The sequence below is a fragment of the Salarias fasciatus genome, chromosome 22, assembly GCF_902148845.1.
Source record: "Salarias fasciatus chromosome 22, fSalaFa1.1, whole genome shotgun sequence".
Classification (NCBI taxonomy): domain Eukaryota; kingdom Metazoa; phylum Chordata; class Actinopteri; order Blenniiformes; family Blenniidae; genus Salarias; species Salarias fasciatus.
Window position 1 is genome coordinate 5557294 of NC_043765.1, and position 27454 is coordinate 5584747.

Sequence of the window (27454 nt, forward strand, 5' to 3'; positions counted from 1 at the left end):
TTATTCATGGCCTGCCAGGATACATACTTACATACTCTTCTGAGACATCCTTGGACTCCCAGATGTGATGAGTGTATACGGCGGGTGAGGTCGTCTCTGAGTGTCGGGGATAACAGCTCTTTGTCCCCTGAAGATGATGCCGTCCTGGAAGCACAGCTCATCCTGATAAGCAAAATAGTGTTGAATATCTTGTTTTATGTCGCTTTTGTTCTTCGGTCTGTTCCCAACCTGTCAGGATCAGCTTTATCCCTCTTTGAAACTTGGCGTCTTCTGCCGTAGCATCACTGATGGCAGACAGTCTTTCCACAGAAATAGGCAGGTAGGTTAACATGTTGACAGTCTCTAGTTCTGACTCTGTTTCTCCCTGATAAGTATCAGGTAAGTATGGTCTGCTCAGTGTGTCGGCTAACAGCACATCTCTACCTGGCGCATATGTCACATCAATGTGGTATTTCTGCAGTCTGTTATGTGTAGTCTGTCTATTACTGTCTTGAGTTTGTCTTTGATTAATAAATCCTATTTGGTCAGTATTTGCAAGATTTGGGAGAATATTTTTCATCCTTTCTGACATTATTGAGGTATAAATACGATAATCTACATTGAGAATCGAAATAGGTCTATGACCATCTTGTGATTCTTTCAATGAAAAAAAAAGTACCCTGGCTCAAAAGTGGTTGCAAAACACTGGACTGAATGACTGGAACCTCTCTGGACTCTTCCTCTTTCATGCAGAGGTTTTTAACATGCTCTGCTCCTCACTGCTACCCTGTCAAGACAAAGAAAGACAAAGAATCCTCTGTTAGTGGGATTCAATCCACTTTTCACCTGGAATCCATGTTTGTGTCCACACAGCAGACCAAACAGAGAGAAATGTGTCCAAAGTCTTCAGTTCAAACACCACATATTCATGACATGTCACATCTGGAGCTGGACTGGAGTGTTGGAGACTACGGCCTGATTTCTGACAGGATTCACTTGATGGACTCACTTTCTTCACGGCTGGATCTTCTCCTGCTAAAGAGGACATTTCACAGGCTGGAAAACAAAGAGCAAAACTTGTTCTCAGTCATTTGTGTCTGAAAGGAAGAGGAGAAATCACTGAAGAGGAACATCCAAAGGAAGAAACTTGGACACCACAGAGACACAATCTACAACCTCCTAAAAACAATGAAACACATGAAACATGTTCCAAAGCAAGAAGTCAGCCTGAAGGCAGAAACAACAGAAAGGAACATCAAACAACACTGAAACATCCTGATGAAAGGAAATAGGAAAGTACTCACTGTTAGTGGCTCTGAACCCTGAAAAACCGCAGGAGAAAGAGGGAGGAGGTTACCATGACGACCACTCTTTAACACTCCAAACCCTCCTTCAGGTTCAACACACACACACCAATGATCCTGATGAGGAAAGGAGAGTTTCTACTTTACCTTTAGGATGTTTCTTCTTGTAGACGAAGAATCCAATGATGCAGCCGATCACGGCCAGAACAGCAATCCCTCCCAGAACTCCTCCAATGAGTCCAGTGTCAAACCCTGCAGAGAAACAGCTGGTCAGTGAGGAGTGTCTCTGTTTCCATCATCTAGATTCCAGATGGATTGTCAGAGGTCGTCTCCCCTGATCAATAATCCTCTCCTGCCTCATAGAAACAGCAGAAGCAGCGGATTGTGTTATCAGAGCAGATTATTTAAGAAGACAGCGTGTGTGTGCTCTTATTTTGAAGTAGGCGCTCTTATTGTTGAAAGAGCCTGCACTTCCTTCCTCCTGCTGCGTTCAACTACTGCAGCGTGATGTTAGATGGATGTGTATGTTCCATATGCATCTTCTGCTCCTGAGCTGTGTTTATGATGCCTAAAATGTTCGTTTTTTTATGCGTTAACATAACCGTGAGTTAGCATCTTAAAGGAACACTCCGAAGATTTTGTTTTCTGTTTTCACTGTGTTGCTTGCTCCATTGAATGTATAGTAGTGCATAATGTTAATTCAGTCTGTATTTCTGTTATTCCAGAAACTGCTCTGCTCTGCTTGCTTTGCTGTACTCTGCTTGGATCTGTTTAGCAACAGAATGCATCATCCAATAAATGCAGAACTGCAGTAAAAGCCCCATCTCATTCTGATGACTCACGTGCTCTCTGACTGGAGCCCTACAGTGGTCAGTTAATCCCTCAAATCAGCATTCAGAGGTCAGCATCCTCAACATTATGCCTTCTTCAGATGAGCTCCTCAGACAGAGTCATGGAATTATGTGTGCAGAAAACAGGAGTTCAGAAAATCAAAACCAAAACAGGCAGAAAAACTGGATGGAGGTTGAGAAAAAGCAACAATGTATTGAGAGGCCAGTTTTCTGCGAATCACACAACAGCAAGTACCAACATATCACAGAGCTTTTTGGGCAGCAGAAAACTGGGTGGTAGGAGCTGCAGATACTGTATACAGATACTGTTGAGGCTGCATCGACACTGTCAGTGGAACGTCTCCACATTCTGATCTGCTGCTCTCATGAGGCTCACATCCCATCTGCTTCTGGACAGTGGAAGCAGGAAGAAGACGCTGCATTCACAGACTGACAGATGGGATCCAGGCCTCAGTCACATGTGGAGATCAATCCAGATGAACTCTGGAGGTTTGGATCTCTGGGAAATGAGGGAAAGTTCTGGACTGAAGTGAACTTCACTTTCTATGATGCTGGATTTGATTTCCTGAAGTGAGAAATGAGAGAATGTGAGTGAAATGAAGAGTCTCTGACCTCCATCATTTGTCTTCCTGTTGGTCCTGATGTCCCGTTTGTCCAGTCTCTTGGAGACTTCCTGTCCTCCAGCCAGATGAAACACACAGCTGTACCTCCCCCAGTCTTCATCTTGGAGCCCTGAAACATCCAGATCAACGCTCATCTGGAAGCTCCCGTCATGGTTGGGGAGGATCTCTCCTTTGACCACGTCCTCATGGAGCTCCTCCTCGTCTTTCTTCCAGAACAAGTCGGCTCTGTCGGGGTAGAAACCTGTAGTGTGGCAGGTGAGCGGAGAGGAGGGAGTCTTCTGGAGGAGAGACACTGAGGGAAGATCTGGAGAACAAGCAGGAAGACACCTCACTCTTTACTGGATTCTTCTCTACACTCTTTCTCTCTCATGTCAGCCACTGCAGCCAGGAAGAGACGGGCCATGGAAAGAGGGATGAAGGAAGGCCAGATGGAGAGAGGAGAGGAGATGCTGAGAGCAACATGAAAGAAGAGAAGCTGAGAGACAAACTCCAAACATTTTACCTTTTCTCATCAGTGAGCTCCGACCAAACTCCACATACTTCTTCAGCCAATCAGGACAAATCTGGGTGTAGTAGTACTTCCAATAAGCCAAATCTGCTTTGTCTTTGTCCCACTTCTGTTTGGTGTGAACAGCCTGTTGAACTGGAGCGATCCATGTTTCTGTCTTCTGGTCATAAACCATGAAATCTTCTCCATCGTAACCAATTTGTCGATATCCGTTCACCACTTCATCAGTTTCATCGTCCCATTCACAACCGTACATGTACTGGACAATATGAGCACCTGAGAGAGAGGAACACACAAACACACACACACACAAACACACAAACACACACACACACACACACACACACACACACACACACACACACACACAGTGAGTGTTAGATTTGGAGCTTTGCAGGACCAGAATAAGTTACAGTGATCAGCCTCTAAACTGCCACCTAACCCCGACCAACCAGTTCCAGTGTTTTGGTGGATTTTTTTTTTTGATTGTTTTGTTTTTTTTTTTTTTTTTGTTTGAACTGGAGTAATGAATAAATTAATTATATTTTTCCAACCAAATTTCCAACCAACCCTCTCCAATTTGATGAAGAAATTGTTTTCTATTGCATTTTATACATCAATTCCCAGTTCTCATCAAACCCTACTGAGCTGGTTTTATGTTTAAAGCTAGGGTTGGCGATCTTGGAAAACTAGCATGTAGCACGAATGTAGCATCTCCCAAGGCTCCGCCCAGCTCCCACCCCATTGGAGGAGCTCCGTTGGGAGCGGAGACGCAGAGACGTTCCGCGCGCGCGGTGCGCGCAGTGCGCACAGCACTTCCGCGTCCAGTGCGTCCCTGGCGTAACCTGTCCTCAGCGCTTCGTTTCTTCGTTTTTCTTTATTTGCACTATGCCAAGTATGGCGCACTCACCGGTAAGTAAAGCCCCAAACATTCTTCTCCGCCATTCTGCAACGACGCTCCGTCCTTCTACGCGCGCACTGAATCAGGGTCAGTGCACGCCATTGACATGTACGCGCAGGGGGCAGGTCGAACGGTGAAGGGATTTGATTGGTTTAAAAAAAGGTGTCCCGTCAAGACGATTGGTTGCTGTTTTTCCCGTTTTACTCCTGCTGTAGATAGCGGATATTTTCCAAACTACTTTAAGAACACGCTATGAATTGTTTCCCATCGGGTCATAAAGATCATTTTAACCAGTATTTAAAAAAATGTATCTCATTCAAATCGCCAACCCCAGCTTTTAACATATGATGTATTGATAGGTGTATTTACTTGGAATGCCAAAATCTTGAGACTTTTTTTTTAATTGTTGTCAATGTTAAAGGCCATTTGAAATATATTTAAAATACTATTGACATTTTTCTCATCATTGGCCCTGAACTAGCTGAAGTTTAATCTAGTTCCTTTAACCAGCCAGCTAAAGGTTAACTAGTTCCTTCCCAGTCTCTTTGTGGTTGGAGCTCTAACAGGACAGAAAATGTCTTTTCTTTGGAGATCTGCTCCATCCGTTGACTTTTCTCTCTGTGTTCTCAGACCACTAAATGAGCAGGAAGTGATGTGACGCTGGCTAACAGATGCTAACGTCACATGCTAAGCAGAAGATGGTAAAGAGCTTCTATCTGATGATGAGGAAGTGAATCCAGCTTCATAGCAGCAGCAGCACTGTGTGAAAACACTGCTGCTGCTGCACAAACACTGAAGAGGACTGAACACAGCTCTGCTCATCTGGAGGATGTGTGTGAAAAAGTGGGATTTGATTTCCACTGGATCTACTGTTTGTTTGGAGAGCTGAGCTCAACTGTCAGCAGACACTGAATCCTGAAGCTGATCAGTCTTTTCCACATGTTTTCATGTCTCGGTGTCTCCTGAGAGCAGCTGCAGATGATCCACACATGAAGGAGAAGCAAACTATTAGTTCTCCTATCAGCTCCAAGAAGAAGAACATCTGGCTTCTCACTCAGTCTCCACAAGAAGGATCCATTTTCACATTCAGAGTGTTGAATGGAGCTGCTGGCTGCTCAACGAGGGAGCTAACGGGCTGCTGACGCTGACTCAGGATCAATTCGACATATTAAGTGAAAACAGAAAGTTCAAACCAACCTCCACTTTGGTTGAAGCGCTGCTTCATGATTTCCATGCTTGTTTTGAACCACTGCTGATGAGCCATCAAGGTCTGACTGTTTCTGTTCCAGTATCTTGGATCTTCTTCTGTGACCTTGTTCATCCATTCCTGTGTGGGAACTTTTCTCCTGGTGCTGCTGTTGTAGTGAGAAATCTGAATGTCATCAACCAGAGTCACAGCCACAAACTCTGGAAAGTTTGGAACTTGAGAGGCTCCAGTGTAGAAATACTTGAGAGAGTGAATTTCTGGAAGAAAGAGAAGAGAGTAAATCAATCAATAACATTAACAGTCCAGCTGATTGGACATTTGCTGTTTCCCTCTGATCTGGCTGCTTCTTCCTTTTCTTGTGTAAAGTGTTGAGCTGCTTTAAAGCCTGAATCCATGAGATTCAAAGAGCATCTCTTCACTCTTTTCTTCACTTCATCTGGTTGGAAACACTTGATGAGACCAATCAAAGCTCACTTTCTTCTCACTGATCAACTATTGATTCACATCACCGTCTGAGACTCTTCAGGTCTGTTTTCACTGAAACTCCCGGCTCAATGTTAAAGCCACTTTCTGAGCTGGAAGGCGGCAGCTGTCACTGCATTTCTACTCATCCACTTTCATTTTTTTTTTATTGTTGCAGAGTACTTCATTTTTACTATATATTTTTTTTATTTTCCCTTAATGTTCCCCGAACCCTGGCAGAAAGACTCAAATACGTGCATGAAAATAACCATAAATTAATGACTGAAAATAGAAATCAGTAAAATAAAATGACAAGGTAATTGTAAAAACAGGCAGTGTACACAGTGTGCAATTAGAACATGGAAAAATGATCTAATCATGTAGGATTCCAAGAAAACCCTATCAAAACCGGAATATCTGCAATTTTCTTTTCCTATTTAACAATATCTTTCTGAGGTAAGACGTTCACCTCGTTCTTTAATCCTCCTTCCAACACATGATTCCATAACAGAGCAAACATCTCTCTGTAGTTTATGATAGTCCAAAGTTAAAGAGCAATAGCTGCAGTAAGGAGACATCAAACTCCTCAGGAAACAGATTCATGCTCTGGACACAAAGCTTGGCTCATGAAGGGATTTCCTTCAAATGACGAGGTTGATTCAACCAACCACATTCCCAGAAGAGATGGAACTTTTCACACATTCTTCATTACCACTGAAATAAAAAACCTTTATTTCTCTGCTTTTCACATAAAAACCATCTGACTGGGCCTGTTTGGTGTGAGATCAGTTGGTATCAGCCTCTTCTACTGAAACCGTTCATGTTTCATGTCAACAGACTGAGTCTGGGTCTGAAAACAAGCATCTCCCTTTCTGAACGTCTTCTTCAATATCATCTTTACAAGCCTCAGGTTTTTTGATGCATGAATCCAGTGGTGTCGTCAGGCTGATTCTCGGGGGCTGAAGCCGCCCTAGAACATTCTTAAGCCCCTCTAAATAATTTGGTGCTATTAAAAAAAACAAATGTATTTTCTACATAAAGCAGTTGGAATATGATTTTAAATGAATAATCATATAACCGTTTGTTATTCACTTAAATATGATCAATAATCAGTCAGTTTCCCCTCACTTCATCAGAGAACGTGCACATGACTGAACATCCAGTCCAGGTTTTCGCAGTGACCTGACAGTACCTGCAGGCTGCAGTGACTTTCTGAAGAACACTGAGGCCAATAAAACAGGATCAGGAGAAAAACGTGGACAAATGGATTAAAGATGGATATAAGAAAGTTTTTCAAGAAGGTAAGTATTGATCACTGCTGGTGTTACACCACTCAGGCAACGACGACGTGGTGTTGAAAAAGAGTTCACTTTTATTCACTACTGTCAGGACAGAGGAAAAATACAAAAGATCTTAGGAAACTCCAGAACCCACCCGCGAGAAGCTTCGTTTCTTCCGCATTCTCACTTCTTCTTCTGCTGGCTGACTGACAGTGCGTCACATCTCACAGTTTTACTCTGCCCCCTACTGGCAACACTGAATATACTACATAAACACCAGAACTGAGAATGAATGAAATCTGTAAGGAATGAATGAAATACTGCTCACAGAAAAAAAACATTTTTCTCCAGGTGCTACAATCCTCCCCTGCTAAATAAATGTTGTCCCCAACATTAGCAGAAATAAACAGCACATTTCGGAAAACAGATTCAAACATTCAACTGATAATGGTACCATTAAATGTAATTCAGACCAACACATCACAATGACAATAGCTTTCATTTGAAAGTTAAAACAAGGTAAATGGGTTTGAGTGCATTTCTACAGGTTTTTACCCTATGAGTACGTAACTTCTGTATACTACGTGATCCCATCACGTTCTGCTTTTTAAGACACTACAGTGTTTAAACTTCGAAAAAGTTTCCTTTTTAAGCAATTGTAACATTAGCACAGTACTATTTTTATGCTCTAAAACAAAATTACTTTCTCTTACTCACTCCATGGAGACTTTTAACAGCATACATATAACTCATTTCCATTTACATCATTTCAATGTCATAACATAGTCCAACTAATTTGATGACTGGAACCTTTTTTTCATAACCCATTCAAAAAAATACATACACATTTTTGAACAAACAAATCTGTCTTCTTTCCCTGTTTAAACCAGATAACCAAATAAAAACAATTAGACCACAGTAGAAAATTCAACATCACATTCAAAGTGTTTTTTTTTTTCCTTTTTCAGTCCATATTTTCCCATGACACACTTTATGGACAGTAACCCTCAGTTCACAAACAGTTCATGTTACTGTGTCCATTTCACAAAGGATAATCTATTACAGTCCATAATAACTCAAACGATATTTCAGTAATATCCGCTGGGTACAAGTGAAGGATATACCATGTGTGTTCCATACATCTGTGCAGGTAGCCAAGGCACACTGCAGTGTCCATGTACTGATGCCAGTGCATTAACATACATTGGGTTACTGTGCATTCTGATCACACGCTGAGTTGGTTGGCCTAATGAGTCGTATGTCAGCATCTCTTTAGGTCTCCTTTCTCTTTGTGATCTACGTGGTTGTGTGTCAGTTGGCCCTGACCCTAAAGTCGTTGGCAGGTCTGCAGCTCGCACAGTTTCTGTGACATCTGGAACACCATGTTCAACTGTATCGTTTCTGGAAGAATCCTCACTCATCATCATTTGAACAGGAGTTTCAACCCTGAACTCCTCTGCTTCAACATTAAGTCTGGACTGAGGTGCTGTTTCAGGAGTGACAGGCGGTGTGACATTTTGTTCTGTGGGCTGGTGGTGATGTTGCCTCAGTCTGAACGCCCAACCAAGTTCTTCCTCATCTGAACTTTCTGATGTCTCCTTTTGTTCACTGCTATTGTGTCTTTTCCTTTGTTGATGTTCCCGTTTCTGTTCTCTTCCAGTGCCTTGGGCTGGTTCTTGAAGTGGCAAAGCATTACATGGCATAAGCATGTTGCGATGGAGGATTCTGCTCCTCCCTGTCCCACGCTCAGGTTTTAATTCATACACTGGGCTGTCTTTCCCTTTTTGTGAAATGACGACGTGTATTTGATCCTCCCAATATGAGCGCAATTTCCCTGGTCCCCCGCGCTCTGACATGTTTCTTACAAGAACCCTGTCACCTGGGGAAAGCACTGAACTTTGTCTTTTCTGGTCATAATATATCTTCCCTCTTGTTGTTGTCTTTTTGATGGTTTTTGATGCAATGTCATATGCTTCTTTCATTTGCTGTTGCCATTTTAAAGCATATTCCTGGGGTGAGTTATGTCCTTTTTCCTCATTTAGTCCAAAAATCAAATCGATTGGTAAACGAGGATGTCTGCCAAAGAGCAAATAGAAAGGCGAAAATCCTGTTGCCTCACTGGTGGTGCAGTTATATGCATGTACAACTTTACTCACATAGTCACTCCACTTCTCCTTCTTTTCTTCATCTAAGGTCCGCAGCATTGATAGTAGGGTACGATTAAATCGTTCAGCTGGGTTCCCTTGTGGATGATAAGGAGTTGTTTTCGAGTTGATCATGCCCGTGTATTTTTGCAACCGTCTGAAGAGCTGATTCTCAAATTCTTTGCCCTGATCATGATGTATTTTAGCAGGAAAACCGAATTTTAAAGAAAAATCATTGAATATTTTCTCTGCTGCTGTTTTGCCTGATTTGTTACGGGTTGGGTAAGCTTGCGCAAACTTAGTGAAGTTGTCAATGATCACTAAAATATATTCATACCCTCCCCTGCTTTTTTCAAGATGAAGGTAGTCAATGGAAACCATTTCGAATGGTGCTGTTGCAGGTACATGACACATGGGGGCTCTGCTGTGGACGGAAGGTTTCTTCTGGATGTTGCATTTACAGACTTCAGTTATGAAGAAGTGTATATCTTTTTGCATCCCGGGCCAATAAAACCTTTGTCTAGCAAGATGTAACACGCGTTCTACCCCTAAATGTCCCATTTCACAGTGAAGGTACTTATACACAAGCGCTTTGTATTGTTCTGGAAGCACGATTTGAGCATTTGTTGCTGTTCTGCGCCTTAACAGACCATCTTCACAAACATGCAATCTTTTCCATTCATGCAGCAGTTGTTTAGTCTTTGCTGTTTCGTTATTCATAAGTCTCTTGTCCAGTTTGATTCCAGATGTTTTTAACTGGAGAACTTGGGATATGACAGGATCTTGCAACTGTGCCTGTAGTAACTCCTGTTCTGTTACTCTTATATTTGGCTGTTCCTGAGCAGCGAGCTCCTGAACATGTGGGTTACAGGTGATGGCTGAGATCCAATCCACTTCCTGTTGGTTTTGAGTTTCAACAGCACTGAATATTGCGTTTAAAACTTCAGGGGTGTACTGCTCTGTACACTCAGTCATATAGGTGTCCATACTCACAGGTGCACGAGACAGGAAATCTGCATCCGTGTTTGTTTTTCCTGGCCGGTACTTCAGGGTGATGTTGAAGTCTGCAAGCTCTGACACCCAGCGATGTCCGGTTGCGTTGAGTTTGGCTGTGCTCAAAACATAAGTAACAGGGTTGTTATCACTGTATACTGTCACAGAGGGAGCATAAAACAAATAGTCTCTAAACCTGTCTGTAACAGCCCATTTGAGTGCCAAAAATTCAAGTTTCCCTGAATGCAACTTGTAGTTTTTTTCTGCTGGTGTCAATGTTCGTGAGCCATACCCAATAACTCTTAGCTTGCCTTCCTGCCTCTGGTATAAGACTGCTCCCAGTCCTTGTTCTGAAGCATCAACATGGAGAATGAAGGGATCCTCAAACCTTGGGTAAGCCATCACAGGTGGATTAGTCAGGACATCCACCAGATAGTTCAGAGCATGCTGGTGGGTGTCATTCCACACTATTTTCTGATGTGGAGGGAGTTGTCCCGCCCCAACTGACCGGGTGGTGGGCTTTAACTCAGTACCAGGGGTGGCATCTGTTGAGAGTAGATCATAAAGACATTTTGCATGGCGAGAAAAGTCTTGCACATAACTTCTGTAGTACCCCAGAAAACCCAGAAGTTTTCGCAGTTCTTTAATGTTTGTGGGAGGTTTTGTTTTCAGGGCTTGTACAGCTGCTATTTCTTTGTTGTCCATCCTGTAGCCTTCAGCTGAGATCACTTTGCCGAGATAGCGCACCTCATTTTTGAACAGGTCACACTTGTCTGCTCTCAGTTTAATTCCCCATTCTTGCTGTCGTTTGAGAACGGCTCTCACATCCTCAACATGTTGTGTGAATGTCTTGCTGTAAACTAAGACATCATCTAAATATGGAATGCAGATTTTGTCTCTCAGACCTTCGAGGCTCTCTTCCATACTACGCTGGAAGGCTGATGGTGCGTTTGTGAGTCCAAATGGAATTCTGTTCCATTCGTACAGGCCCCATGGCGTTGTAAAGGCCGTGAATTTCTTTGAGTCCTCACTAACACTCCCTTGATGGTAAGCTTTGCCTTGGTCCAGCACACTGAACCAAGCGTTTCCACCAAGACCATCAAGTATCTCCTGAATGCGTGGTATGGGGTGTCTGTCTGGGATTGTCTTTTTGTTAAGTCCCCTGTAGTCAATACAGAGTCTTAAGCTTCCATCTCTCTTTCTTACACAAACTACCGCAGCTGCATATGGAGATGTGGATTTGCGAATGAAGTCTTTATTTAACAAATCTTGGATATGATTCTTGACCTCATCATACAATGGGCGTGGTATTGCATTATATGTTTTGGCCACAGGAACACTATCAGTTAGTTCAATGTCCATTTTCAAGTTTTTGATGAAGCCGACATCATCTTTGTTTCTGGCGAATGCTCTGGACTCCTCCATGAGCATTTTCCTCACCACAGCTTGTTGTTCATTTGTCAAGTGGTCCAGGTTGACAGGTGGATCATAAGGTTCTTCTTGTGGACCCCCTTGAGTTGAGCTGTTTGTGGAGTATGATGAAGTTTGCATATTTTCTGCAACTACAGAGGTCACCAATTGTTCCCCCGGTTGTACCAGGTTGCAGTCAGTTATTCTCTCCACACTTCCTATCACAGTTTTACTTGGTACTGTGATGTCATGTTGCAAAGTGTTTCTCACATAAATGTTAACTCTACACGAGGAACAAGAAACATTTATGAGTTGACAGTTGATTTTCAGTCCTTCATCCAATGTTAAGTTCTCCTCTGGCTCAAAGAGCATTTGTGTTTTCCCTTTTAGATCAGTTTTAACAGGGCAGGTAATGCACTTCATTTCTCCACTTGGAACTACAACGGGTGTACGTCCTGTTTTCACAAGGTAAGTGACATTTTCATTTGTAGCTCCCTGAATGGCATTTAGTAAAGCTTCTGCCTTTCCCGATCCTAGTTTAAGGGAGTTTCTGAGCAAAGTTATACTTTCATTTGGCTGACTCTGATCCTCTGTGTTTATCAGCATTTCTTCGATGGCATTAAAACCTATGATAGGCCTCTGCAGTATGTCCCTGCTCACTAGTACTGGAACTAGTACCTCATCTGACTTTGTCTGTTTTGCTTTCGGATCACACAGACTAAAACTAACTGGGACCCAGCCCTGAAAGGGAATTTCTGATCCATTTGCTGCTCTTAAGTCCAGCAGTTCACCATCACTTAACAAATCACTGATTGGATGAATTATTGCATCAGGTAAGTTTTGGGACTTCCATGTCTCACTCATAATGGATACCTGAGCTCCTGTATCCCACAAAGCTTGTGTTTTAACACTGTTCATTTTACACCAGACAAGACACTTTTTGCCAACCAACTGTGCAACTTGTTTGCGTTTTGATCCAGGACTGCTTGAGTGAGAAAACTGATCCACTTTGCATTTCACTGTTGGCTTTGGACGAGCTGAGGAGTGATGATTAGGCAGTTTTTTTCTTTCCCCCTTAACTGTACACAGGTCTACACATCCAGTTTTAGGGTTGGGTTCTGAGTCATTTTGGGACTTTTTCTCTGAGACTATGGCACGTCCCCCTGTCACAGCCTCTATAAGTTTCCCAGCAATTTCTGCCTGCCCCCCACTTTGCACCCCCTCGCCCAATGGGTGTCACAGCCACATTTGAAGCAATGGATGCAATCTTTTTTTTCTTGCTGACATGCCACACATTGTCGCTTTGGTCTTTTGAAAGCATTGGTCTGGGCTTTGGTTTGATTGTGATCCCCAGTTTTCCCTCCCCGCTGGACAGTTTGCACAAGGGATGCTACTTGGCCTGTGAGCTCCCGAATTGCTGTGTTACTCTCCTCCATTTTTGTAAACAGGGAGTTATCTTTGGCAGGTTTGTTGGGTTTTGTACAAACTGGGGTTGTTGGAGGAGCATCTTCATCACCACTTTTGTCAACTGTGCTCACACTTGCCCTGTACATTGCTTTAGTTGTAGCTTTACTCTTTTGAGCTCTTTCATTTTCATTGTATTGGGCAATTTGCATTTTCTGCAGAAGCAGCTCGTCACTGCTTTTGTCATCCTGGAGGTACATTCTCATCTCTGTTCTGATGTTATCATTTGACAAGCCTGTCATAATAGATTGAGAACACTGACTGTGAACTAGCTCTCTGTTATATTTCAGGCCAGATTGGGCACGCTCGGATGCAAACAGGACCTTTTGGCGAAGATCAAGAACTCGTACCAGAAAGTCAAGTGCACTTTCACCAGACCCCTGCACCGCTTTTGTCAGTTGTTGATACAGCACAGTTGCATCCTTTTCTGCATAATGAGCTCTCAAGATCTGTCTGAGGGTGGCTAAGGTGAGGTCCATTTTCCCCTCCAAATAGCTCCTCAATTTCAAACCAGGATTTACAACCCGAATCACAGCCTCCATGATCTCCACTTCTGGATAGCCTTTCCTGAGCCCACTTTCAATCTGATGTTCAAGACTGCTAAAGCTCAGAGTGTCCTTTGAGGTTGACTCACCAATGTGTCCGTTTATTTTGAAGTCCTTTCTGAATCCGCTGGAAGGCCAGTTGTTGTAGCTGTTGGAGTCTCTCCCCCTGCTTTGAGTGTCCTCCTCCCGCGCTGTCTCCCGGATGCCACGTGTCTCCAGCGATGGCGGTGTAAGGTGCACCTGCTGTAGTCCAGACCCCTGTTGAGCTCGGCTTGCCATCTCCTCCTCTCTGTCGTCAGCTGCAGGCGATGAGAAGGGTGGCGCTGCTCCTGCTTGGTCGGTCTCCGCTGCTGGTTTCTCCCTCAAAGCATCGATCAAGTCATTCAGCTCCAAAAGCACAGACATGCCTTCATCTTCTCGCTCCAAAAAGTCGTCCCGCTCACAAAAACTCATTATGAGCTTAACGAGCGCACGGCGGCTCTTCTTTTGGATGTCCTCTGAGTCTTCTCCATCAGCTTTGCAATACTGGCAGACTCGCTGCAGTTGTTTCACATTCAGTCCACACAGTTTAGCCTCTATTTCCAACAGAAACTCTTCTCGGTGCTCTGACATCTTTGCAGATAAGGTTTTAACTCGCCAACACTTGGAAAAAAAAAACAAACCGAGCCGATGTCGCTCTAACTACACTTCAACTGTTCCCAGTAGCTAGCTTTAGCTCACCTAGTTGACGTGTTGTCGGCGCACATGTCCGTTCTTTTCATCCACTTTTCCGGCGATAAAACTGTCCTCTGCCGTTAAATAGTGTCCTCTTGATCTCGGTGGGACCTCCAAATTGTTACACCACTCAGGCAACGACGACGTGGTGTTGAAAAAGAGTTCACTTTTATTCACTACTGTCAGGACAGAGGAAAAATACAAAAGATCTTAGGAAACTCCAGAACCCACCCGCGAGAAGCTTCGTTTCTTCCGCATTCTCACTTCTTCTTCTGCTGGCTGACTGACAGTGCGTCACATCTCACAGTTTTACTCTGCCCCCTACTGGCAACACTGAATATACTACATAAACACCAGAACTGAGAATGAATGAAATCTGTAAGGAATGAATGAAATACTGCTCACAGAAAAAAAACATTTTTCTCCAGGTGCTACACTGGTAGTTATGGCTAGTTAGTCCAGCTAACAGCAGAAAGTCCCATGTTATTAATAAATCAGATGCTCCTTGTCTGACAAATAAAAACCTGGCTTTACCATCATATACCAGGGTTCTCAAAGGTTTTTTTTTTAATCCAGGAACCTCTTACAAAGGAGAACATTTTTCACAGTCACCTCATAATCCTGATGTTAATTAAACACAACCTGCCATTTGTAACCCCAAATGCCAAATGAATGATCTACTTTTTGAACATTCAAACCTAAATATTTAGTATCTGCGGAACAAACTTAACTAAGTTAAATTGGAGCAATGTCAGTACAATTTCTCTAATCCTAAACACAGTCCAAGTCTTATTGAAACTGTGTTTTCTCTTAACAGCATTTAGAATTTTAAATTTACAGCTAGTCCAGCTTTCAGAACATGAGCAGTGCTGTAATGTGGATGTTATGTTATAGGCAGGCAGGTCAGAGGTCAGCTCACATGTTCCAGTGGGGTCCTGGAGTTAGAGCAGGCTGCAGGAAGTTAAGGAGTCCACCAGGTAGTGTGAGCAGTGAGATGTTCAGAGCAGCAGCTGTTAATAAAGTGTGTCGTTCTGAAGCTTCATACCAGAGTGTTTCCTTCATCTGAAGTTACTCCAAACAGTATGAACACTGACTCAGTCCTGGTGAACGAGTTTGTTGAAGAAACAGCCTTCCTAACCCTTCTGAAGAGGTTCAACACTTATTGACACGTCTTTATTTGACATGTTTTCAGGGACCCCCAGGCTCAGGCTCACTAACTACTGGTGTAAATGGACCCCAGTTGGAGAGCTGCGGCTGTAAACACACTGTTATCTGCAAACCTTTATTTGTTGCTGTACTGCGTCAAAAACAAACTGAAATAGTAATGAATAATTTCTCTGTGTTAGCTGTTTTGTGGAGTTTTGCTCCCCCCCACCCCAAAATTAGTGAGGCCTAGTTGACCATGTTAAAATTGATTGGAAAATCGGCAAGGAGCTGACCCTGAAACCCCGCCCCCTTGTTATGACAAAGCAATGCAGAAAGAAAGAAAGAAAATAGAGGATAACAAAAAATCCAAGATTGGAAATAATGAAGATATAAATGTGACAGCGAATAAAAAATAAAATAATAAAATAGTGTCATAAAGTGTCAAATAAATAAAACGTCAGATGAAAATAAAATACAGAAACGTAATTTGGAGAAAATAAAATGTGAAAGTAAAACAATACATAAATAAATACAGGCGTCAAAGATAAGGAAAGAAATTTTTTAAAAAAGTCACCAAACAAATAAACAGACTGACCTGAAAATGACAAAATAAATCTATATTTTCAGTCACATTTTACAGGTTTTCTCATGAAAAAAATATTTAGTATGAGTTATTGGCACATACATTTATCTGTTGACCCATTTTTATCTTTCTGTATTTATTTGGAATTGTGGCAGTTTCAGTCCTCCATATGAATCAGAGATGTGGAGAAGAAGCTGGAATCCTACCTGGAGCCCCGCTGGGGATTCCCAGCAGGAAGAAGAGAGCCGGGAAGAGCTGCATGTTCTACATCTCCTCTTTCTACATTCAAGATTTAACAACATTTCTTCTTTCTTCTTTTTCCTCATTCAAGCACTTTTCTACCGCCTGGAAAAATAAAAACCTTCATTGTTTGTGACAGGAGCGTTCATCCTCCTGAGTCCTGATCTCTTTTCCTCAGAAGAAATGGCGCCGAGGTGCAAAGTCTGCTGTTCACCAGACAGGAAGTGACTTTAACTGACTTATAAATCAATAACTCAACTTGTTAAGACTCTCTGGGTTCAAGGACAGAGAAGAGCTCAAGCTGCTTCAGTCCAGACACCACAGAACTTTCTCTAAAAGACAAATAATAAAGAAAGACAAATAATAATAGACAAGTTGTTTCAAAAATTAAGAAATAAAAATAAATCATTAAAAAAAAACTAAATTAAACAAAGGCCCAGTGACGATAAGAGGGAATTAAGAGGAGCAATAAATGAAATGGAAACTGGTTCATCTAATGAAGAATCCTTCACTGTGTGCTGCAGTGAGCTCGATCCATCAGTTTCTGTATTGCATTGCATTTTTCAAAATTTTAATCAAACAATACAAACATGAAAACACACACACACACACACACACACACACACACACACACACAGACATGCAACAAAAAAGTTAGTGGGAGTTTCATCTGAAAAATATGAAATGTGAAGCAAATTACATAATTAGTTTTAACAACTTTCTTATCATTTTAATTACCAATATTGTTTGAATTCATTTTCATGATGAGCAGTAAAAGAAGGTTTGTGTTGTTAAATTTAGTCTTATGAATATGGTTCAAAATATACAATGGGGGAAATAAGTATTGAACGCATTAACTGTTTTGTCATTACATTTATTTCCAAAGATGCAATTCATGTGACATTTCTTCCAGACACTGGTATTAACTCAAATAATCCACACATGAAAAGAAATCACAACATTCAAATCCATAAATAGTGATTGTGTGGAATTAAGTGCAATAACACAGGAATAAAGTATTGAACACACTATCTGAGACTCGTTTAATACTTTGTGGAGAAGCCTTTGTTTGCAATGACTGCTTCCAGACGCTTGTTGTATGTATGAACTAATCGCCCACACTGCTCAGGTGTGATTTTTGCCCATTCCTCCGCACAGATTGTCTTCAAATCCTGAATATTCTTTGGTGCCCTCTGGTGAACCCTTATCTTTAGTTCTTTCCACAAATGTTCGATCGGATTTAAGTCAGGTGATTGACTGGGCCATTCTAACACATTGATTTTCTTTTTTTTAAACCATTCGAGAGTCAACTTTGCCGTGTGCTTCGGATCGTTGTCCTGTTGAAAGGTCCAGCCCCGTCTCATCTTCATCATCCTGGTGGATGGCAGGAGGTTCATCTCAAGAATTTGCCGATAGATGTTTCCATTCATTGCTCCTTCAATTATATGAAGTCTGCCAGTACCACGAGATGAGAAACAACCCCATGCCATGATGTTTCCACCACCAAACTTCACTGTTGGTATAGTGTTATTTGGGTGATGTGCAGTGCCATTTCTCCTCCAAACATGGTGTGTAGTATGACAGCCAAAAAGTTCAATTTTGGTCTCATCTGACCAGACAACATTCTCCCAGTATTCCACAGGCTTATCCAGATGCTGTTTAGCAAACTTTAGACGAGCTTCAACATGCCTTTTTTGAGGAACGGAGTCTTGCGGGCTGAGCGTCCATAGAGGCCATGGCGGTGGAGTGCATTGCCTATCGTTTTCTCTGTAACACTTGTACCTGCTGCCTCCATGTCTTGCTGGAGTGCTTTCCGGGTGGTCCTTGGCTCTTTGAGAACTCTTCTGACCATCTTTCTGACTCCCTGGTCAGAAATCTTGCGAGGAGCTCCTGTGCGCGGCCTGTTGATGATAAGGTGATGCTTCTTTCACTTGCCGATAATGGCCCCAACGGTGCTTACTGGAATACTCAGATTCTTTGAGATAAGTCTGTAACCAGTTCCATTCTGATGCTGAGCAACAATCAGGCTGCGAAGGTCTTGAGAGAGCTCCTTGCTTTTACCCATCATGAGATGTGTCTTGTTTGACTACTTGGTGAAAAAACAACCTGTTTATAGGGCCATCAATTAGCACTAACCCAGCTGATGTTGGTTTGCACTTATAGGAAGTACAAAGACTAATTACTTTCAGGTGTGAGATGGTATGGTGCCTTTCCTTGACAAACTATACAGCTTTCCCATGGTGTGTTCAATACTTTTTTCCTGTGTTATTGCACTTAATTCCACATAATCAGTATTTATGGATTTGAATGTTGTGATTTCTTTTCATGTGTGGATTATTTGAGTTAATACCAGTGTCTGGAAGAAATGTCACATGAACTGCATCTTTGGAAATAAATGTAATGACAAAACAGTTAATGCGTTCAATACTTATTTCCCCCATTGTATATGTATATGTATATATATATATATATATATATATATATATATATATATATATATATATATATATATATATATATATATACGGTAATAATAATTTTAAAACGTACCCCGTGGTCGTAATTTGAGGCATGAATTAACGACCACTGTGGTTGTTTACTAGGGGAGGACAGTCTCGTTTAGTCAGGAGGAAATCAGTGGAGGAGAGAAACTCGCTCAACACATCAGTTCTAATCCAGTGAAGACAACCTGGATTACCGTAATCCCCTCATCCTCATCACTTCACACTGTAAAAAACAAAAAACAAAAAACAAAACTTAAAAAAACGGGAATTTTCCAGCAGTTGGGGCACCAGAAAAATACCGTTAAAATAACAGAAAATTACTTGTAAAAAAATACATTTTTTTCTGTAATTAAAATAAATTTTATACTTGTAATTTTAACAAGATTTTGCCTAAATTTACGGTTGTTTGACGTTTAATTACAAACATTTAACGTTATAAAACAATGAAATTCTAGAATGTGATTCGTCTTTCAAAACAGATAATAAATTAAACGAGGGGCAACGTGACATGTATGTTTATGGATCATGGGAGGTAGCTGAGGAACCCACACACATACAGGGAGATCATGCTCAATCCTCACAGAAATGCCTTGAGCAAGGACCAGGACTTCAACCCACAGATGTGGGGAAAATGTGGGGCAAGAGCGTTGCCCACTGAGACACCATTCAACCCTGGCTTGAGGTACGAAAAAAAGAAAAATCACTTCAGGAAGGAGTAAGAGGTTTATTGAGTTCTGATGTAATTTTAATGATTACATATAATTTCAATGAGTGTAATGATTTTTCCCTCTTCGTTTTTTTTGAGTTGTGAAGTTTAATTTCACAATTTATTTCCGTAAATAACTGAAAAATATTTGTGAAATCACGATACACTTTTTAACGTATTTTAACGATAAATATCCGTATTTCTAAATGGATTTCTTTTATAAAAGAACAGAAATATTGTGTTTTTTCACAGTTACAGGGATTTCTTGTTATATTACATTTGACATGTAAAATCACGCTTTATTTTTGTGAATTAATTGGCAGTTTGAAATTGAAGAAAAAAATTGTAAAATAAACAGTAAAATACTGTTACATTACTACTTTTTTAATTTCAGTGCACACTAATATTCAAGAAAATGGAAACTGATTCATTTCAGGACATGTTTCATCCTGGAGAGCAGGTCAAAGTGGACCAATGAGCGATGTTTTCATCATTTCTTTTGGGTCAAGTCGCTGATGCTGAAGAAAAGGCTGGAGCATCTTTTGCAGGGGTGTCAAACTCATGTCACATCGTGGGCCACATATGGCCTAGGTAGATGTCAAGTGGGCCGGACCATTAAAATTATACCATACTCTGCTATAAATAACCAAAATATCATGTCTTTCCTTTGTTTTGGTGTAAAGAAGGACAAGAACATTTGGAAAATCTTGAAATTTAATGAACAATCCTTTTACAAAACATTTCACAAAACACCTCATATTTCCTCAGACAAATGTGCAATTTACTTTCATCATTCACATATATGCATTGCAACTGATCCCACTGATTGTACAAGGGCACAAAACTTTAACAAGTAATTGGTCTTGAAAAATATAGCAATGCACTTTAAAGGTGCATTAAGGAGTTTTACAACCTTAAAAATACTTATTTTCCACCATAAATATGTGACACATTTTTAATGATGTGTACAATGTGCCCTGACATATTCATTACAAGTACCTCTAACAGCGCTAAACTGTCACTTCAAAGTCACAGTGCCGGTCCGGCACCAGCATTTTTTTGGGGAGAATTTAAAAGGAATGACGTAATGCACGCTCCAGCTGGTTAGGTTTCATTTTGTCCGCCATTACTCCGCCAGATGCTTAGTGAGCAACAACTGAGCAGGATCTTCCAGAAAGTAAGAAAAGACTGGCTTCTAGCACTGCCACAGCTCCACACAGACTCCACCAGGTAAAAGAAACTTAAATCTTACTTGAGCGCTACTAAACGAGCGAAGACGGAGTTCCCCTCTTCCGTGGACGGGAGCCACAGGGACGAGTTTTTCACTAAGCTGCATTACGCCCAAGGCATGCAGGGGGCGCTGTTTCGCATAAAACGTGCAAACTCCTTAAGGCACCTTTAAGATTAAATGACACTTATAAAGAAAGGAATATTTAAACCTATTTAAACATATAAAATTGAATCCCTGCCTACACCTTAAAAAACTAAGGAGCGTGCTATTAAATGTGTAAAGAAGAAAGTATTCACCTGTCCTGTAAATGTTTAAACTTCATACATGAACCATACAGACACATACAATACGTACATACTGAAAATTGATGGAGTTGCATGAACACTTAGAATTCCACCAAACTCTTTTGTAGTGAAGCTGCTGACTAACATTAAATTGCACATCTTTTTAATCGCCACAGTAAGGTTTCATCTTCACAGAGCTGTATTCTTTCAATGCAAACAGTATCTATGCAAACAGTATCTAAGGCAGCATTTTAAAGGAGTTAGTCTAGTCTAGACTGGTTTTTGTTCCTGAAACTTGGCATTGTTTCGCCTGTACAAGTGCATCAACACCAGGTGTCGTGTCCTGACCAGCTGTCACTTTCAGAATGTCATTTAAGTGCTTGTTTGTGAGCCTTGAACACATTTTTGTTTAATTGATATTCATTACTGAGAAAATTTGTTTACCAAGGTTGGTTGTCCCAAACATGCACTAAATTTTAGCAGCCAGGGCTGTTAATTTGGGGTACCCTGGTAGTAGATAATGATAAAATTTGTCCTGACCTACAGAGCCAAATTTGTCTTTCAAATCAGCATCACATTGCAAATCAATTATTTCTAGCTGGATGTCAACCAGCAGATCAGAAGCTTTAACTGTGAAAGGTGAGCGACAAACTGAAAATTCTGCAGTCCTGCAATCTTGTCTCTGTACCGTTTCACGTCCGCATCAGGTCTGGTCACACACACACATCTCTCAGAAGGGGAAATGAGCAGGGACCGTCTGCTGTGTTGGTCTTCTTCTTCTTTGCTGTTTTATGGCAGCTTGCATCCCCTGCGGTTGCACTACCGCCATCTGCTGATCGTTACCTCCCATAGGAATGTACTCAAATATCCTGCATCTCTTCCCCACTTCAATGCCGTTTTCAGGCTGATCAAAACAGTGCGCCCCCTAGCGGATAGTCCACGAATTGCAGCTAATTAAAAAAAAATCCATGTCTTTTATGCATTTCTTTCACTTTCAAATTATCCCGCGGGCCTGATCAAACCTTCTTGGGGGCCGGTTCCGGCCCGCGGGCCATATGTTTGACACCCCTGATCTTTTGTCTTAAGCTTTCATGAAGAGGTTTTTAACATGCTCTGCTCCTCACTGCTCCCCTGTCAAGACAAAGAAAGACAAAGAATCCTCTGTTAGTGGGATTCAATCCACTTCAGTTCAAACACCACATGTTCATGACATGTCACATCTGGAGCTGGACTGGAGTGTTGGAGACTACGGCCTGATTTCTGACATGCTTCACTTGATGGACTCACTTTCTTCCAGGCTGGATCTTCTCCTGATGAAGAGGAAGTTTCAGAGGCTGGAAAACAAAGAGCAAAACTTGTTCTCAGTCATTTGTGTCTGAAAGGAAGAGGAGAAATCACTGAAGAGGAACATCCAAAGGAAGAAACTTGGACACCACAGAGACACAATCTACAACCTCCTAAAACAATGAAACACATGAAACATGTTCCAAAGCAAGAAGTCAGCTTGAAGGCAGAAACAACAGAAAGGAACATCAAACAACACTGAAACATCCTGATGAAAGGAAATAGGAAAGTACTCACTGTTAGTGGCTCTGAACCCTGAAAAACAGCAGGAGAAAGAGGGAGGAGGTTACCATGACGACCACTCTTTTCCACTCCAAACCCTCCTTCAGGTTCAACACACACACATCAATGATCCTGATGAGGAAAGGAGAGTTTCTACTTTACCTTTAGGATGTTTCTTCTTGTAGACGAAGAATCCAATGATGCAGCCGATCACGGCCAGAACAGCAATCCCTCCCAGAACTCCTCCAATGAGTCCAGTGTCAAACCCTGCAGAGAAACATCTGGTCAGTGAGGAGTGTCTCTGTTTCCATCATCTAGATTCCAGATGGATTGTCAGAGGTCGTCTCCCCTGATCAATAATCCTCTCCTGCCTCATAGAAACAGCAGAAGCAGTGGATTGTGTTATCAGAGCAGATTCTTCCTTCTTCAGATGAGCTCCTCAGACACAGAGTCACGGAATGATGTGAGCAGAAAATAGGAATTCAGAGAATCAAAACCAAAACAAGCAGAAAAACTGGACAGAGGTGAGAAAAACTTTTCAAGAGAAACTCAGAAAAAGCAGGAAGTTGTTGAGCTTCTTGAACTGTTGAGCAGATAAAAACACACTGACAGGAGTGAAGCTGCTGTCAACAAAGAGAAACATCAGAACGGAACAAAAGACACATGAGAGAATGAGAGTGAAATGAAGAGTCTCTGACCTCCATCATTTGTCTTCCAGTTGGTCCTGATGTCCCGTTTGTCCAGTCTCTTGGAGACTTCCTGTCCTCCAGCCAGATGAAACACACAGCTGTACCTCCCCCAGTCTTCATCTTGGAGCCCTGAAACATCCAGATCAACGCTCATCTGGAAGCTCCCGTCATGGTTGGGGAGGATCTCTCCTTTGACCACGTCCTCATGGAGCTCCTCCTCGTCTTTCTTCCAGAACAAGTCGGCTCTGTCGGGGTAGAAACCTGTAGCGTGGCAGGTGAGCGGAGAGGAGGGAGTCTTCTGGAGGAGAGACACTGAGGGAAGATCTGGAGAACAAGCAGGAAGACACCTCACTCTTTACTGGATTCTTCTACACACTCTTTCTCTCTCATGTCAGCCACTGCAGCCAGGAAGAGACGGGCCATGGAAAGAGGGATGAAGGAAGGCCAGATGGAGAGAGGAGAGGAGATGCTGAGAGCAACATGAAAGAAGAGAAGCTGAGAGACAAACTCCAAACATTTTACCTTTTCTCATCAGTGAGCTCCGACCAAACTCCACATACTTCTTCAGCCACTCGGGACATTCCTGGGTCAGGTAGTACTTCTTATAAGCCAAATCTTCTTTGTCAATTTCCCATTTGTGTTTGGTGGGAACAGCCTGTTGAACTGGAGCGATCCATGTCTCTGTTTTCACATCCAGAACGAGGAAATCTTCTCCATCATACCCGTATTGATGAAATCCGTTCACTTCATCAGTTTCATCGTCCCATTCACAACCATACATCTTCTGGAAAATATGAAAACCTGAGAGACAGAAAGAGACTATTTTTTTGTATTTATTATTTTTTTTAATGCTAATTGACTTCAGACATGTCAACAGAGACACCAAAATACAGATCCAGTATTTACAAAAGAATATCTGTTTATAAGACCTATATATGTTTAGAAGTGTCCCCCTCCTCTCTGCACTTGCTCAAGAAGGAATCAACTTGACTGTTACTGTTCATAGCAACTATCAGAAGTCGATCTGATGACTGATGCTGAGCTGAAGAGTAACGGATGAGGATCTATCACAGAGAAGGCTGTAAAAACCACTTTGCAAGCAGTAAAATGGTGTGAAACGAAAGTTACGCATGTAACTGCGGTTCTATGAATCCTGGATGACCGCCAGAGGCGGTGCATAAAGCACTGAATGATCATCTTTGCGCCCTCGCAGGTCGAGAATGTATACAAACAAAGTCACCTGTGACCTCCCGGTGACCTATGGGCACCTATATAAGTCACGTGACCCCGGAAGCCAGTCCCTTAGATTTCTCGCGAGCACACGAGGATTCCGAGGGACCTGACGCTCTGGCGGTCATCCAGGATTCATAGAACCGCAGTTACATGCGTAACTTTCGTTCTATTTCATCCTGTCAGACCGCCAGAGGCGGTGCATAAAGCACTGGATGACACATACCAACAAAGTCCCGAGGAATCGAAAGCAATCCCCGCAGACAAGAGCTCACCACAAGATGATGACTGTCGCCCCAGGACCCCCTGAAGCGGATGACGCACCGCCACATTCACTCGGTAGAGCCGTGAACGTAGACGGCAGCGTCCATGAGGTAGCCGCACAGATGACGTGGAGGGGAACCCCCGCCATCGCAGCCCATGAAGTGGAGAGCCCCCTGGTCGAGTGACACCGCACCATCCGGTGGCGGATGGCCCTGCGAAACATAAGCCTGTTGAATAGCGTCCACCACCCAGTGAGCAAGCCGCTGTTTGGACAGCGCCAGGCCCCTGCGAGGACCGCCATAGCACACAAACAGGCAATCAGACCGGCACACTGAAGCCGTGGCCCGGACATACACCTCCAAGGCACGAGTCGGGCACAACGGCTCGTCCGCTGTTGGTGGCCCCAACCGTGCCAGCTCGAGGGGGTGGATCTCGCCCCCGGCTGTAGCCCCCCTGGGAAGGGAAGTAGCATCAGGCCACAGTGTAACACCAGAGCCCTCAGCATTCCATTTAAAGCATAACTCATGAATAGACACTGCGTGCAGTTCTCCAATACGTCCTAATAGAAAGAATAGAAAGTCACTGCAGATCCGCCCATCCCAATGGTCAATAGGAGCAGCCCACAGGACCTCCAACACCACCGGCAGGTCTCCCGATGGCGCTATGGGACGTGCCAGGGGATGGAGCCGCCTGGCACTCTTCAAAACAGAGACACATTCCCGTCAGAGCCCACCGAGCAACCGTGGAACCCTTGATGCCAGCAGGAAATCTCCGCCACATACACAGTCAGGATGGATGGCGAGCGACCCTTATCCAACCGGCCTTGTAGGAAGACCAAGATAGAGGCAACCGGGCAACGAACGGCCTCAAGTTCCCGTCCCCGGCACCGGGCCTCAAACAGTTTCCACAGATCCGCGTACAAGCGCTGCGTGGTGGGGGCACGAGCACTGGAACAGTGCGTCCTACTGCCCCCCAAACTCGGAGAAGGAGACTCCGGGCCCTGCAGTGGCCGCACCCACAGCTGCAGGCGCTCCGGACTGGGATGCACCAACTGCCCCCCTAGTTGTGACAGGAGACCCCACCTGGAGGGCAGAGGAACGGGAGAGCTGCAACAGAGCCTGTGCAGCAATGGAACCAAACCCTCCCCGGCCAAAACGGAGCCACCAGGAGGAGACGGTGACCCCCCTGAAGGACCCTCATCAGAGTTGGAAAGAACAGGGGAATGGGAGGGAAGGCATACAGGAGAGACCGGGGCCAGTCGTGCACCAGCGCATCCTGCCCCAGTGGACCACTGCCGTCCTCGAGGGAAAACCACAGGGGACAATGGGCGTTGTCCCTGGCCACAACCAAATCTACCGCAGCCCTGCTGAACAATGCCCAACTGCGGTCGACCACCTGTGTGGGTGGAGCCGCCACCTCCCGGCCCGGGGCCGCTGGCAAGACAGAAGATCTGAAACCAAGTTCTGCGTGCCCGGAATATGTGCAGCCCTCAAGCTGAGAGACCGCAGGGCAGCCCAGGACAGAAGCTGCCACGTCAGTGACACCAACCTTTGAGAATGCGTCCCGCCCATATGGTTGATGTGGTGAACCACAGTGGTGCTGTCGGAACGCACCAACACATGTCTGTGCCGCAGTACCAGCAAGAAGTGGTCCAACGCAAACTGCACTGCCAATAGCTCCAGCGCGTTGATGTGGTCCAGGCGCAACGTCGGGGCCCACGTCACCTGAGCTGAACGCCCCTGCCACGTCGCGCCCCACCCTGTGAGAGACGCGTCGGTGTGGACCACCTCCCTCCGAGACGGAAGGGAGCCCAGTGAACACCCGCCACAATCTACGCCCGGTTCCTCCATTGGGACAGGGATTCGAGGCAAGGGGTCGACACGCGGAGCCGTCTGTGCCTGTGCACAAACCTGGCGGGATCCAGGCAAAACCCATTGAGCCACATTACATCGGCCGCAGGGAAAGCAGACCCAACGGAACGACCGTGGAGGCAGCAGTGAGCTTCCCCAGAAGACGCAGGTACAGGATGAAAGGCAGGAGTCTGCCGGCGCGAAAGAGGCCCAGCATGACCATGATACTGTCTACCCTCGGGGCAGAGGGCCGAGCGAGCATCGTTACCGAATCCAACTCCCCCCCCAGAAACACCGTGCGTTGCGCGGGCATGAGACTGCTCTTGGCCAGCTTCACCCGCAGGCCCAGCCGTGCGGCATGATCCAAGACAGCCTGGGTGTCTCGTACAGCCTGAGCCCGAGAGGGGGCACACAGCCAATCGTCGATGTATGGGAGGATCTTCAGCCCGGTCACCTGCAGCGGAGCCAGCGCAGCAGCGACACAACGTGAAAACACCCTGGGTGACAGGGAGAGGCCAAATGGAGGGACGCGAAACTGGTAGTGGCAACCCCTGAATGCAAACCGCAGGAACTGCTGATGCTGTGCCGCAATTGGCACATGAAATTATGCGTCCGTCAGGTCAATGGATGTGAACCAATTGCCCTGGGAAATCGCCTGCAGCATCTCCTGTGTGCGCAGCATGTGAAACGGAAGTCGTTTCAAAAAACATTGAGCCCCCTCAAATCCAAAACCGGGCGCAACCCGCCGGTCTTCTTCGGCACCAGAAAACGAGAGT

General features: G+C 43.7%; 1 protein-coding gene across 3 annotated transcripts in view; it reads right to left on the reverse strand.

Moving 5' to 3' along the window:
* Nucleotides 1–709: 709 nt before the first annotated feature.
* Nucleotides 710–27454, reverse strand: part of LOC115409378 (major histocompatibility complex class I-related gene protein-like) — a 68658-nt gene continuing 41913 nt past the window's right edge. Inside the window, exons 1-7 of one of the 3 annotated variants that reach the window (XM_030120540.1) lie at nucleotides 16321–16395; nucleotides 3260–3541; nucleotides 2747–3061; nucleotides 1431–1535; nucleotides 1284–1301; nucleotides 989–1035; nucleotides 710–766 (exon numbers count right to left, since the gene is read on the reverse strand). In XM_030120540.1, coding sequence (XP_029976400.1) covers nucleotides 725–766; nucleotides 989–1035; nucleotides 1284–1301; nucleotides 1431–1535; nucleotides 2747–3061; nucleotides 3260–3541; nucleotides 16321–16375 — 864 coding nt within the window. In that variant the 5' untranslated portion in view covers nucleotides 16376–16395 and the 3' untranslated portion in view covers nucleotides 710–724. Of the gene's footprint in view, nucleotides 767–988; nucleotides 1036–1283; nucleotides 1302–1430; nucleotides 1536–2746; nucleotides 3062–3259; nucleotides 3542–16320; nucleotides 16396–23856; nucleotides 24136–27454 lie in introns of those variants that run through there. The other 2 variants (XM_030120538.1, XM_030120539.1) reach the window with 2 other exon arrangements.